This window comes from Marmota monax, unplaced genomic scaffold (genome assembly GCF_021218885.2).
Source record: "Marmota monax isolate L192 unplaced genomic scaffold, Marmota_monax_Labrador192_F-V1.1 WCK01_AAM20220418_F8-fsc00083, whole genome shotgun sequence".
Classification (NCBI taxonomy): Eukaryota; Metazoa; Chordata; class Mammalia; order Rodentia; family Sciuridae; genus Marmota; species Marmota monax.
The window spans coordinates 2,716,293-2,731,022 of NW_026692848.1; the positions used below are offsets into that span (position 1 = coordinate 2,716,293).

At 52.6% G+C, this 14,730-nt stretch overlaps 1 protein-coding gene across 13 annotated transcripts in view; it reads left to right on the plus strand.

The window, feature by feature from the left end:
• The window catches only part of LOC124095914 (uncharacterized), an 83,031-nt gene that overhangs the window by 18,583 nt on the left and 49,718 nt on the right, over nt 1-14,730 (plus strand). For all 13 annotated transcript variants that reach the window (XM_058580928.1, XM_058580925.1, XM_058580932.1 and 10 more), the window contains one exon: nt 11,904-12,020. In XM_058580928.1, the coding sequence (XP_058436911.1) occupies nt 11,904-12,020 (117 nt within the window). The remainder of the gene's footprint in view (nt 1-11,903; nt 12,021-14,730) is intronic.

Here is a 14,730-nt window from a genome sequence, read left to right on the forward strand (position 1 = left end):
CTTCCTGGCCTTGATGTCCATCGCTCCCTCGCCCTCCTCCTTCCCCAGGCTGCTGTCCTCTGGTTCCCAGTGCTGAGAGGTGTCTCTCCCCCTGGCAGCCCAGCCCAGCTGCCTCCTCACTGCCAGACTGGAACGTTATGACCAGGCTCGTGAGATTGTTGGGGGTGTTAAATGACGTGTCATGGGTTCTCTGACAGTGGGACATCTGACGAGGCTGTGGTCAGGGCCTGCTGACCCCTTGTCTCCAGGGATGGGTCCCTGCTCTGTATGTGTGGCCTCACTCCCGGGCTAACCCAGGGTCCTGTCACGGACTGAGTGAGAAGGTCTTGGTTGCCCTGCCCCTTCCTTCCCACCTTTGTGTGTTGGGGCAGTGGGCCATGGAGGGACACCTGACCTGCCCCAGGCGTGCTGGGCCATTCGCCAGGGCAGTGTCACGTGGTCCTGCTGCTGGCTGGGATCCGGGCACGCCAGCACATGCCTGGGCCACGGTGCAGGAATCTGTGGCCTTGCCCACACCTGCCCCAAGTCCTGCACCCGACCCTCCTGATCCTTCTTCTGCCCGTGCGTGGCCTTCCCCTGGCCACCCCAAGCACACCCATGCCTGCCTGTGACCTCCCCCTCCTGTCCACCCAGCTCAGGCGTCAGCTCATCCTGCCAGGTAGCGCCACGCTCCCCTCCCTCGGGCAGCTGTGGGTCTCTTCTCCTCTCTGGCTTCCTCCCGTGCCCTCCCCCCTTCTTCCCACACTCTCAGAGTCTTTGCCACCCGAGTGCTGTCCCGGTTTTGATGAAGTTCAGTGTGAAGGCTCTCCTCTGCTCGGTCAGCCTCACCTGGAGTTCTCCTCATGGCTGTCACGTCCCCCTGTTTCCTCTTCTCCACTCACACTGACCTCCCGCTCCACTGAGCAGACAGCACCCACCGCTCAGGAGCTCCACTTCCTTCCTGTGGCTTGCTGTGGCTCAGTGTTGCTGTGGCAAGAAGCAACCCCAACCCCAGGGCTTGCACCCCACGTCAGGCAGGCCAGCCAGGCCTCTTTCTCCTGTCTCTGGCAGGCCCCGAGGCAGGCTCCTGGGCAGCGCTCCTCCAGACACAACCTCAGGAGGGGAAGAACCTCAGTGAAAAGGCTTGGCTGCTCTTGGCAGCTCTGGACGCAGAGCCCCATTGCAGGCTGCAGGGGGCAGGCGCAGTTTGGTGGGCCGGTGGGGTGGTCAGCAAATGTTTTGAACAAATGTTTGTCCCAAATATTTGTTTCTCTTCTTTCCATACACACAATAACCACCCTATCCCCCCCCCCACACACACACAAGGGACACACCCCAAAGATCTCATTGGCTTAGTGTTTAGGTCGCTGAGCTGATCTCCACATCATGGCTACAGTTGGTACCTCTTGATCCAGAGGCCTAGGAATTGAGCCAGACAGTTAATCGGTTATTAAAAACATAAATGAGTTGGGCTCAGTGGCACATGCCTGTAATCCCGGTAGCTTGGGAGGCCGAGGCAGGAGGATCGCAAAGCCAACCTCAGCAAAAGCGAGGCTCTAAGCAACTCAGTGAGACCCTGTCTCTAAATAAAATACAAAATAGGGCCGGGGAAGTGGCTCAGGGGTCGAGTGCCCCTGAGTTCTATCCCTAGTAACAAAATAAATAAATAAAGCAAGCCTTCTTCAGACCACATTCTCAAAAGACAGGGTCCATGGACCTTGTTGGTAGCAGAAGCAGGCAGTCACCCAGGGCTGCTCTGAAGGGGAGTTCTCTGACCATCTCCTCCTCCCTGGAAGAAGGTTCCCAGGCCATTGTTCCCCGCGGCTTTTGGCTCAACCTTCTGGGAGGTTCTTCAGTTTCCCTGTGGAGTGGCCAAGTGGGGAGGAGTGAGAATGTCAAAGTGAAGAATGGACACCACCAGAGGGCTTTCAACCCGGCCCCAGACGCCTTCCCCTGGGGTCCTGGTCAGAAGCCAAATGCCGGCTGATCCATTTTCCGCAAGTGGATCGACCAAGCCTTGGCAGGCAGTTGCTCTACTGAGCTGAATCCCCAGGCTAATTAATTATTTTATATGTTTTGCTTTCCAAACTATCTGTGAAGGATCAGGTTTTGTTATTTTTATCGCATTTTTAATTTCAGTGAAATAAAAAAAAATCCTACAAAATACAAACCAACTTTCTCTGATTAGATGTAACATACAAAAGTTCTGTGTTCCATTTGCTGTGAAAGTTTCAGAACCCTTCCTGCCGATGTCTGCAGTTTCTTCTTGCAGCCCCTCACCTTGAGTAGCATGGGTTCTAGAAGCACCGTTGGTCCGTCACAGGGCGTCTGTGGATCTGGGCATGCGCATGGCCCCGACGTTCCTGATCTTGCACACCTGGCCATTCGTAGTTAGGAGACTCAGCTTTTAAAAAACCAAAGTAAAGAATCGATCCAGATTAGTGGGTGCCGTGGTTTGAAGGTTCCCCCTGAAGTCCACATATGGCCAAGGATGGTAGGGAGGGGCTGGAGGAGCTGCTGGCCTCCTCTGTGTGAATGGAACCCAGGCTCTGTCAAAGCCTCACGTGTTGGCGTCGGGCTCCTTCCTCCCTTGCTTCCCCTGCCTTCTGCCATGCAGGACCAGCAAGAAGGCCCTCACTAGACTCCAAGTGCTGGCCTTGGTCTTGGGCCTTAGCCTCGGGAGCTGTGAGATGGAGCTCTGCTCTCTGCCTGCCCAGCCTGTGCCTGCCATGGCCGCCAAGCAGACCAAGACGGCCGGTGGCACACCTCCCCTTGGGCTTCTTTTTGTTTCTGTCATTGAGCCCCATCTTACTTTTCTCTGTGATTTTCCGTTAAAAGCATTAGTTTTCCACGGTGCTCGCTCACTCTCTATGGGTCAGGAGCAGGGGTCTTGGCAGGTGCATGTGTGGGCTGGTCTGCTTGGGCGTGGGGTGTGCCCCCCAGCATTCCTGCTCAGAGGGTTCCCAGCCTCAGTCTTTGTTTCTCTTTTGGGAACCTATTTCCTCAGCTTAGGGGAGAGCCCAGGTCTGGTTCATCCTGTTTCCTCCATACAGCATGCTGGTTCTGGGGCAGAGAAGAGTGTCTGCCCATGAACTTGTTCTCCCAGGCACCATGCTAAAGCATCCTCTGAAAGCAGGAGCCGCCTTGTGTTCTACCTGAACCTCAGCTCTGCCTGGTTTTGTGTGCAGATGGGTCCTCTTTGTTTTCCTTCTTAATAATAACATTGACTCCACAGACATGGGTTCTTTCTAGTGCCAAACACACCAAGAATAAAAGCTCTACCACTTTGACTTGTTGGCTGCAGACAGTATTGATTAATAATCAAAAACAAAATGATAATAAAAACAGTTAATTGGAAGACTATTAACAGCTCATGGAGTGGTGAGGAGTCTGGAGAGCAGGAGCCAAGGGACCAGGGTGTCCAGTCACATGGGGTCACTAGGTGCACTGGCCACCACGCCACGGGCAGCTGGGCTGCCGGATCCTCACCATTGTGGCCATGCCAGCTTGTGGTCACTCCCCAGCCACCATATTCCAAGCAGGAACTTGTGATGGGCCAAGTGTAGGTCCCAGGCCAGGATGAAAGTGGCCAAGTTCGGGGGACTTGGAAAGCCTTGTACACTGTGGGAAGGGGTCCTGCTGCCGGCGTGGGCGGGCAGGGAGAGGGGCAAGCTGACACCTTTGAGATGGGGGCTGCGCAGGTCAGGAGTGGAGTGGAGACGAGTTCACCACGTGGACAATGGGAGAGAGGCCTTCCTGCCACAAGGGACAGCGCTTACAGAGGTGGTGTGGAGTTGCAGGGCCCAGGGCGGGTGTCACACCTTTCTCGGGGATACCACACTGGGCTTCAGGAAGGGCCACGGCAGGTAGCAGTGGCAGGCTGACGAGTCAGGCCTCATCCTCCCTGCCCGGCTGCTCCATTGCCAGCTGCTGGCAGGTGAGGCTGGGTAGCCTCCCGCTCTGGATGCCTGTATTCACTAGATGCCAGCAGCAGTGCCCACCCCGCCAAAGCCTGGTGATGTCACCAAAAATAAATATCTCCAGGGCTCTCAAAAGACCACCTCCCACTTCCACAGATCAAATCTGTGGATTTGTTCAAGAGTCGAGTCCTGAGCCACCACGGAGCTGCGGAAGCAGAGGCTCTGGGGTGTGAGGTTGGGCTTGTCTTTTATTTATTTGTTTTTCTAGTTGTATGTGGGCACAGTATCTTTATTTTTATTTCTTTATTTTTATGTGGTGCTGCAGATTGAACCCAGGGCCTCACGCATGCGAGCAGGCGCTCCACCACTGAGCCACAGCCCCAGGCCGTGGACTTGTCTTTTAAACACGCAGTCCACGTGATTCATACACAGTAGCGTTTGCCGTGGAAACGGGTCCACCCTGAAGGGTCTGGAAGGGCACAGGAAGAGGTCCGTTAGACTGCATTTGGGAACAGGCAGGCCAATGGGTCAGTGAAGGAGGGAGGAGGTCATGGAGACCAGAGGGAATCAGAGGCCTGTGAGCGAAGAAGCCTCCAGACCAGGGAGTGGGCAAGGGTGTCAGATGCCACAGCAGGTCCAGAGGAGGGGCCAGTGTCCTTGATGCCTGGGAACAGTCAGTGGCCACTGTAGGAGCAGGGGTGGCAGAGTTGGGGGGGTAGAAATGAAGTCCCAGTGGTAAGAAGTGAGGATGGAGCAGGGGTCTGTAGAGGAAACCTGCCGTGGACAGTGGCCAGGGCCTGCAGCAGCACAGGTCAGCCTCGTGTGTGTGGCCTTTCTGAGGTGTCACTGTCACACACTGAACCACCCACACACCTGAGCCCTGTGCACTAATGCGTCCCAACAGACGTGCAGGTCCACGAAACCCTCTCCATGCTCCAGACAGCGAACCCACCCAGCACCCCGAGTTCCTGCACCGCTGTGAGATTCCTCCCTCCTGCTCCTCTCTGGTTCTCATTGTCCCAGAACAGCCTCAGATGGGCTTTTCGTCACGTAGATGAGTTTGCATTTTCCAGCACTCTCCACCCAGACTCTTCCAGTGGGCCCTCGGCGTCTGGCCTTCCTTCTCTCAGCGAGTCGGTCTCCTTGGAGTGTATGGAGCACGTCTGAAGTCCACCCTGTTTCCCTCTTGACGGAGGTCTGGCCTTTTCTGGTTTGGGGCTGTGACCTTGCCTTTGCTCTGTGGTGGCGCACAGGCTTGGTCTTGGGCAGAACCGGGGGTGGAAGGGGAATCTAGTGGTGAGTGCGTGTTTGCCTTGGAAAGACGCTGGGCTGCTGGTGTCTCAGAGGCCAGCGGTGTGGCCTTCCCAAGGCAGAGCAGGAGCGCTGGGGTCATCACGGGTCCTGGCCAACTCCGGCACATGGCATTTCCATTGCTGTCCTCGGGGGTCTTTGGTGGAATCCTGGGGCTCTGGACCACCACCTTTATTTGCCTCCTACATCCTCTTTGGTGAAGCGTCTGCTCCTGTATTTTGTGCATCTTAAAACCTTTCTGACTGCCAGCTTCACTCCAGTCGGACAAGGTCCCTTGTGCTCACTGAAAAGGGACTCAGTAGCCCATGAAAAGGAAACATGATGGATTTAGAAACATGCTTTCCACAGACACCGGATCTGGTTATTTTAAACAATTTCTTTTCCCTTTGGTATTTTTTGTTTTAAGAACCTCAGTTTTTCCCCCTGGGTCTGGAAGTTCAAAACACAAATACTACATATGAAGATGGAGCAGGGCCTGGGTAGAAACCCTGACTCTACATCACAGATCAGTCCCTGTCCCGATGGCCGTCCACTGGTGCTGGTGTCGTCTGTCCCAGGAGGGACTGCACATGCCCTGGGGTAAGCAGTGGCCTGCTTGCTCTACCTCTCTTCACCATCGCCGAGGTGCTGGGTGGTCCTGGGTCTGCTGCCAGTCCTGATCCAGGGTCCCCTTGTCACCAGGGGAATGGGACTGCTTTCTGCTCCACCCCTTCCCAGTCCCCTCAAGGAGTCTCATGTGACAGGAGACAAGACTGCGTTTTGCCTGCTGATCAGAACAGGTCTCTCAGCCGGTGGGTCCCCAGCTTCCGCTCAGCCAGGGGCTTCCATCCCACACGCTCCAGGCCCCAGCAGGTGACTCCCAAGGGCAGAGAGGGTGACGAGTTAACACACAGGGCCACAGCGCTGTGGGGGCTGCCATGGCAACACAGCGGGGCCACCCCTGGATTCTGGCTCACCCCAGCGCAGGGGTCCTCAAGTGCACCTTCATCCCTGACCACATGGTCACCAGAGACACTTCCTTCAGCCTCAGGGGATCCCTTGCCGCCCCTTCCCCAGCGCTGCCTCCCGCAGCCCCTGCTGGGTGTGCGGCTCACTCAGGCCCCTCCCATCCTGACTTGGCATCCTGGGGGTGTGTCCAGGCTGCACCGCTGTGGGCCAAGGCCCACTTCCTCTCCCTGGCCTGGACACCTGCTTCCCCACCCCTCTTCTTCCACAGGAGGAACGAGTTGGCTTTTCCCAACTCTCCAACGGGGTGGCCTTCAGGCCTTGGCTGTGACCCCCAGTGAGACATGTGTGCTACACTGTGAAGCATGTGTAGCTGAAACAAAAATCCAGAGACTCGGCACCTGCCTTCCTATTCAACGCGAGTCTCTTTTATGCTTTGTACCATGTGTGCCACATTTTCTATTACAGAAAGAATATGGATGGCTGTACCCACTCAATTGATTATCTGAACAGAGGTGTGTCCACACTTGAGTTTGAAAACACTGTCCTAATTAACATAGCTGGACCAGAAAGGGGGGCTTGGCCCTCTACTTCCTCCCTCCCAGCTCCAAGACTATGTAGCGGGGAGTCAGCTCAGAGATGGAGGAGCTCAGTGTGGTCATTCCAAACCACGCTGCACGGCTATGCTCTCAGGGAGTGTACCAGATACAGCAAGAGGCATGGTGTCTTTCTTCATTATTCAGCCTATGCAGATTTGCAGTCTATATTTTGTATTCCTTCACCAGTCATCAAAAGAGAAACATTTTGCAAAGGGTACTCATACCTAGAAATAAAATAATTCTTGGGGAAAAAAAGAAACAACCTGCATTTTGTTTCCATAGGTCTCAGTGGACAGCATGATACTCTTGTAAGAAAGAAAGGATTTGGAGGGTGGAAAAGGAACGAGGGTGCAGCCCCTTCTGCTCAAGTTAAATTGTGTTTGGGGCCAGGTTATTTCATTATGATATTCAACATTGTCATCAAGAGGCCCTGAAACAGCAAATTGAAGGATAAGCTTGAAATCTGAATATTTGAAAATACCAAATAGAGAGTTTGGGAAAGTTAGGGAAACCAGAACTTAAAGAGGCAAAATGAAAGTGTTGCCATTCATTCCGAGTGACTAACTGAGCAGTAAGAACAACCGCAGCCCCGGCCTCGTGAAAAACCGGGGCTGAGAGGGACGTGCCCAGGCGCTGCGGAGGCTCCAGATGGGGTGCTGAAACGTGCGGGGGGCTTTTCATTCTTCATCTTATTAAAAAAAGTAATAAGAAAGAAATGAAAAAAATACATATTTTCAAGGATCAGGATTAATGTGCTCGGATTTCAAAATCTCCTAGAGCGGTTCATCTCCAGGTTCAGAAAACATTCTGGGGGGAATTCCTCCAGTTTGGAGAATTTACATAATTTCTTAAACAATTTTCTCTAGAGTTACATTCCAATTTATCTTTATTTTTGTTTTCAAAATTGAGTTTATACAATGAAAACTTTTTTTTTTTTTTTAAGAATTTAGGGCTACAAACCTTGGGGCTGGGGGTGATTAGCAGCATGATGAATCAGGGGAAACCATGGTTGTTGATCACATCAATACAATCAATGTAATTAATGATGTTATTAACATAAACCATATAATCACTCACTGAAATATAAAACTCCACACAGAAACCTACACGATCACGAGTTCACAAAGGACCACAGGATCCGCCTCAGATGTCAGAATCTGGCTCTGTGTCTTCTCAGCCTCTTCTTCCTTCTGATTCCCCTGGCTCCTTTCTTTCTCTTGGACAGAGACGCACAGAGAAGTAGCACTGTGCACAAAGATCTTCTCTAAGACGAAGACCTACCCAGTTGGGAGGTTCAGCTAGGGAGCCTTGAATTTGGATGATAACCAATTGCATAAGGGGGCCCAGGCTCTCTGGGAGAGGAAGCCCTGCCCTGGGTGTGAGCAGCAGCTGCAGGCGTGGGGAGGCGGAAACGACATGGCCAGCCCTGAAGTCCATCTACCAGGGACGCTTTCTTGCTGCCTCACTGTCCACAGCACCGCCAGGAAATTAAAACAAGCCCCTGCCTAAAATGAAGCCCGGAAGTTCCAACACCGAGTCTTTAGCCTTTAATCTAGAACCCAAAGAGCTGCAGCTGAAGGCCAGCTTGCAGCAGACCTCGAGGAGAGACTAAGGTGCCCACGCGGCCAACTGGTTGGGAACAAAAGAACACGTGTCCCTGGAGTCCTCGCCCCACCCATCTTTCTCACAGAACCCGCTGCCATTTTCTCTAGGGTTCCAGGGTGGCCATGCCAGGCAGAGGCTGGGAGGACCTGCAGGTCCTCCTGCTGTCCCTGGCCCAGTGGTTCTGCGTACAACTAACAAGAAATTAGCTGGGAACAGTGGCACACACCTGTAATCCCAGCTACTTGGGGGCTGAGACAAGAGGATTGCAAGTTTGGGGTCAGCCTTGGCAACTCAGCAAGACCCTGACTCAAATGAGGCTGCAGATGTATCTCCGTGATAGAGTGCTTATCTAGCATGTGCGAGGCCTTGGTTACCTCAGAATAAAGATGAAAAGCAAAACAAATGAATTTTGCACAAGTGTTGGGAAGTGAGACCTTTCAGAACTGAAGTTCAGTTGCCCAGTCATGCCCTCCCTGGGGGTGGAGCTGGCTGGGACTCCGCCTCATGTGATCCTGGAAACCTCCTTGGAATTTGCCAGAAGGTAGCTGTCCATCGGTTCTGTGCAGCACCACACTGAGGAGCAGAAGCAAAGCCCCGAGACAGTGCAGCTTCGGAGACCCACAGGTGTCTGAATCATTAGAATCTTAAAAGGTGGTGACGCTATTTCAGGAACTTAGTTCCTATGACTTAAAATTCACAAATATGCATTCAGATAGAAAAACATGTTTTCTTCCAAAAAGTAAGGTCTGAGAAAACAAAGTATTCAGGACTCATTTCATAGAGGAATTGCCTAATGCCTTGATGCTTTTGGTAGGAATCTCTTCATCCCAGAGTCCTTCCTTCTGGCTGATGCAGTGGACATGAAAAGCCGAAAGTCAGGAACAGAACCAAAGCCATTTCCTCAGTTGCTCAGCAGTGAAATGGAACTGAGCTGGGGCAGGGAGCCCTTCTGCCTGGCGGCTGCAGCTTCCACTAGGTTTGCACTGCCCTTCTGTACCGTCAGGAGCTGCAGCTGTCTGGCTGGGCCGCTAGATGGGCCGGAGACCTGCGGGTGGAGGGTCGAAGTGGGAGGGGACTGCAGCCATGACCAGGCAGAGTGGACACTCTGGCTGGGTCTGAGCTTGGCGTGGCTGGCTGGTAGGCTGGGACAGGAGCCTGGGGTGGCAGTGGTGGGCTGGTGGCAGCCTAAAGGTGGAGGGGTGGGGCTGCAGGCTGCAGACGGATGGAGCTGGTGGTTTAATTTGCTGGCACCTTCCTTTACTGGCACCATCCTGGCCCAGGTCCCACACACTGTGATGCTGGCTGGGTCTTGTATCACCCTTGGACCAGGGCATGGGCCTGCATCCTCCATGAGGTGAAGCCCAGGGAACACAGTAGAGCCCGTGTGGTCTAGACCACCCCCCCCCCCAGGCTCCCCAGCAGGGCAGTGTGTCCAGCTGGTTCACAGAGCAGCTGGTCAGGTGGGCCTGGCCAGGACGCCCTCTGTCCCTGCTGGAGGAGCTGGAGCAGGAGGAATTCCTGGGCCTGTTGACTTCAGGTTGGAAGCTTGGAAGCCCCAGGGTGACAGCATTTACACTACCGAAGTCTGCAACTCACCCCCCACGATCCAGGGCAGCCTGGGGGGGAACAAGCCTAGAACAGGACTCTGCATCTGGCTGGGCTCCCGAGGTGGGTCTTGTCCTGACCAAGGAACGCTGGAAGACGAAGCCTTCATCTAGACTCAGCAGTGTCATAAACCGCACTTGTCAGAGGCCTGGCTGTCACCCTCGTTCAGCCCAGAGATGGAGTGAAGGTCCAGGGCTGTTTGGACCGGCATGGTGGCAGGAGATCCACTGCACAGAGCCCCACACACTCCAGGTGCAGCAGAAGGTCCCTCTCCTGACAGGTGGCTCAGGAGCTCGCTGTCTCCCCAGACCACCGCCGGGCATTTCACCTCTTCCCGAGTGACCCTGCCACTGAGGCCAGCACTCAGCAAAGCAGACCAGGCTCCCAGGATGGAGTACCAGCGACGATCCTCCCCCACCCAGGAAGGGCACTTTCAGGGTGTGACCCACATTCTACAAACAGGTCTGAGTTAGAATCTCGTGGGAGGAAAGCACAAGCACAGTCCTCCACTGAGGTGCTGGGGACAGACCCAGGACCTCACACCTGCTGGGCAAGCTCTGCCACTGAGACACCCCAGCGAGGGCTCCCACTGCACCTTATTTCCCACAGTCCCAGGGGCTGGAAGTCCAAGGTCAAGGTGTCCTCAGGGCTGACTTCTCCTTGGGTTGCAGATGACACCTCTACACAGTGACCTCACTGGTCTTCCCTCCGAGCACACATCTCTGTGTCCCATGTGACTAAATTTCCTCTTCTTATAAGGACACCAGTCAGATTAGATTGGGACTTATCATACAGCCTCGTTTTCATTTCCTCACTTTTAAGGCCCCATCATTGGAAGTACTGGGGTTGGGCTTAATGTGTGAATTTTGGGGATATGTCCAGCCATAACATATTCAGGGCCAGCGGGCAGATTGGAGGTGGCCAGGCCCCAGAAGAGGGGACTCGGGGCTGACTGCTGAGGAGCACTGGCTTCCTTGAAGGTGATGCAGATTCAGAAACCGAATGTGGTGATGGTCGCACAGTTCTGCAAAAATCACTAAGCACCTCTGACTCGTGTTTCAAAGGGTGCATTTTGTGTATGTAAACTACGTATCTCAATTTTTAAAAAGGAATATTTTGGTCACATTAGGAAGAGATTTGTATAGGTACAGTAGAGAAAGAGAGAAGGGCAAAACCACGAGGAAAACCGCCTTTCTGTGGCCCTGTGACGTTTGGCTCTCTTCTTCACAAGTCCCAGCTCAGCCCTCTGGCTCCTCGCCAGAGCCTTCGACAAACCTTCTCGCCCAGGACCACTCAGTGCTGTTGCCAGGCACTGGTCAGGGAAGAAAGCCAAGTAACAGAACAAGAGTGCTGGGAGGGAGCCGGGGGACTTGGCTCAGGGAGGAATAGAATCCTAGGTGGGCGGTGGAGACCTGGCAGGCTTCTGCTGCATGGAGCCTCCTTTGCTGCAGGCCGGGGTCTCTCTGCTTGGAAAGACAATTTCCTTCCCCGGACATCGGGATACACTTTGGATGATCTTGCCCGGTTCTTCATTTCTCTCCTTCTCAGGAAGTCTTTCTCTTTTGTAAGGCAATTGCTCCTGTTCTGTGGCTACCCGTGCTCTAGGGGAGCGGGGTAGGAGTGGCTCACCCAGCTTGTAGCTTGTAGAAGCTTGTGCTTTGCTGCAGGAAGGTCTTGCTGTGGGGCAAAGGGTGCCTGGGGGGCAGGAGTCCCTCCTGGCCCTCTGACTGCACTTTCCCGGGCTGGTCCACGCTTTGCTTTGGGCGTGTGCACAGCTCAGGCAAACCGAGCTCTGACTCCACTCCCAGCAGGGGGCATGGGGCATGGGGCATGGGGGCGCTCTTAAAAGTAGGGAGCCTCAGGGCACAAAGTCCAACTCATAAGAATTATCCTGGCCCAAGTTTTGACGCACAATTTTCTCTTGTGTGTGTACATTTAGGGTGCCCTGGATCTTGAAAGATCATCCCACAAGACCAACGGGCCGCAGCTCAGCGCCCCCTGTTCCCCGCGCGGTGAGGAGGGACAGGAGGCGAGGCGCCGGATGTCCTCCGAGCAGGTAGCCCCATCCGTCGTGCTGTGCGCAGGGGACTGGAGGGTCTTCTCGCTTCTCTGTGGGTGGCCTCCGTCCACACTCCAGCAGCACAGCCCGAGGCGCGGCAGGACACCTGTCCTGGAGGTCACAGGTCTGGCAGAATTAACACGGTCTTTGAGAGAGAACTTCTAATGGTTTTTTTAGCAAGTCAGTTTTCCATTACATAATTGTCTGTGAAAATTTCGACGTGGCTTTTGGCCGAGGTCCCAGAGAGCAGGGGACGAAGTGAAACCCCCCAGAGTCCCAAAGCCAAGGCCACGGTCCCTCCCTGCCCGGCTCCTGGCGCCGCCGCGCCCCCTGGCGGAGGAGCGAGGGAGCGCGCTGGAGGGAGGGACGCGCTTGCCCTGGGCCCAGAGGCTGGGACCGGCTCAGACAACCCCATGGGGTCACAGGGCTCTTGCTGTGCAATGATGCCTCAGGGGTCCTGCAGACACTCCGTTGAGTTTGAAAATAAAGAACCTTGAGCTCTGGAGAGGCTGGGTCCTCCTTTGAACGTCCTTTACAGGCCAGGACCTGGGGAGAATGCCATCCCTCCTCCACCCTCAGCTCACTGGGACCCTCAGGAAGATCCCCCAACCAGATCTCCAGTTAAGCAAGATAAAGAAGACACTTCCATTCACCATTGTTAACAGATAAAATAGACAAAGGATAGATCTACAAATTTCTAGGAAAAAATGAAGACCCACATTGTCGATACTGGGAAAGTGTAGACCCCTGCCACATCTCCGCAAAACGTACTTGCCCACCATTCTTGAAACTTAGCAACACACACACACACAGAGAGAGAGAGAGAGAGAGAGAGAGAGAGAGAGAGAGAGAGGGCGGGTCAAGAACAAACAACCAGATGTGACAGAACATCCTGTGGTATAGGGTGGGGGTGCACCTGAGGCTTCAGAATAAGTAGAACGATAAGCCCAATTTACTTTTTGACCCAGAGGTAATACTAAAGGCCGAATCCATGGTTGTAAACAGGTGTGAAAGACTATTCTTTCTCAAGCCAGAGAGCCCTCAGACTGGTAAAGATTGATTTTAGATCAGAGACACCATTTCATTTGTAAAAGCAATAGAAACAGAATTACAGCTGCTCTGTCCACAGGCACAATGCGGACAATGTTTTTAATTGCAGTGTTAATTATGATAGCCCAAGACTGGAGGTCAGCAAGGCGTCCATGCACAGTGGGCTGGGCCATGGGGCTACAGGAGGAAGGGGAGAAGCTCTGTGCATGATAGGGAGATGGCTAGGATGGCACCTGGGGCGAAGAGGGCAGAGTAGGGTGCCCGCGGCAGTGTCTGTGCCACACGCCGTGCAGATGCAAGAGCACACCTGTATTTGCAAAAAGAAAACATAAACCAGAGAGTAACAAAGATGAAAGTTCCCAGTAATAAAAACGCTGGTAAATGTGGCAGACTTCTCTTCTTGAATTTCCTAAATAGTGTTTGGTGGTTGGAACCAAAAGCATGACCCCATCTGAGATGATTCTAAATATATACAGAGGAAATGTTTATGACAATCATTTTATAACACCTCAGGGTGGGTATAGAACTTTAAGAAAGATAAAGTTTCCTTTTCTTTTTTAAAAATTTATTACAATTTGTTATATATGTCACAAGAATGCATTGCAATTCATATTTCACAAATAGAGCACAATTTTTCATATCTCTGGTTGTAGAGTTACACCAGTTGGGTCTTCATACATGTACTTAGGGTAATGATGTCCTTCTCATTCCCCTTTTGGGGGAAGAAGTTTCAATACCTCACTTAAATAGACAAATAGAAAACATGAGAAGACTATCTACATCATGCAACAGCGATAGCTACCACTAGAAAGACTGTATATATTGATCCACTGAGAAGATAGTTGGCAAAATCCACGTGGGTATCTAAGAAAGGTTCAGGTATGCACATGAAGATGGAGGGAAGAAACAGAAACAAGAAACAGAGAGCCGACAGGACCTAAAAGTAAAGTGGTAGACTTAAGGCCTATTATGTCAGGAATCACCACTACATGTAAGTGGTCTAAAGAGAGCAACAAAAAGAGGTGGTTGGATGGACTGAAAACATGACCTGACTGTTGTTTATAAGAAGTTAACTTCCAATGCTGTGATATTGGCCGCTTGAACATGAAAGGATGGCAAAACATAGACCTTGCAGATATTAATCAAAGGAAAGCAGGACTAGTTCTCTAAAGGGCAAAGAAAATGGCCAAACAGAGAAGGATGTCACATAACATTAACAGAGTCAGTTCACCAAGAAGACACAGCAATCCTAGATCATGTGCCTGTGTGCTGTGGACCTGGAGACTTTATTGATCTTTTTGAAGAATCAACTCTTTTTTCAGAGATCTTCCCTGTTTGTTTTGTTTTGTTTTCAAATTCATTAATTTCTGCTTTTTTCTTCATCATTCTCTTCATTCTGTTTGAAAATATATGAAGCAAAAATGAACGGAATTGAAAGAAACAGATAAATCCACAATTACAGCTGGAGACTTCAACACACCTTTCTCAAAAACTGCCAGCAGAAGTAGATAAAAATCACAGTGATACAGAAGATCTCAGCAGCACCCTCCACCAACAGGACATAGCTGACATTCAGGGAATGCCACCTAACAGCAGCAGGACACCGTGCCTTCAAGTGCCCACAGAGGTACCACAGGCTTAGACCCTGTCCTGGCCC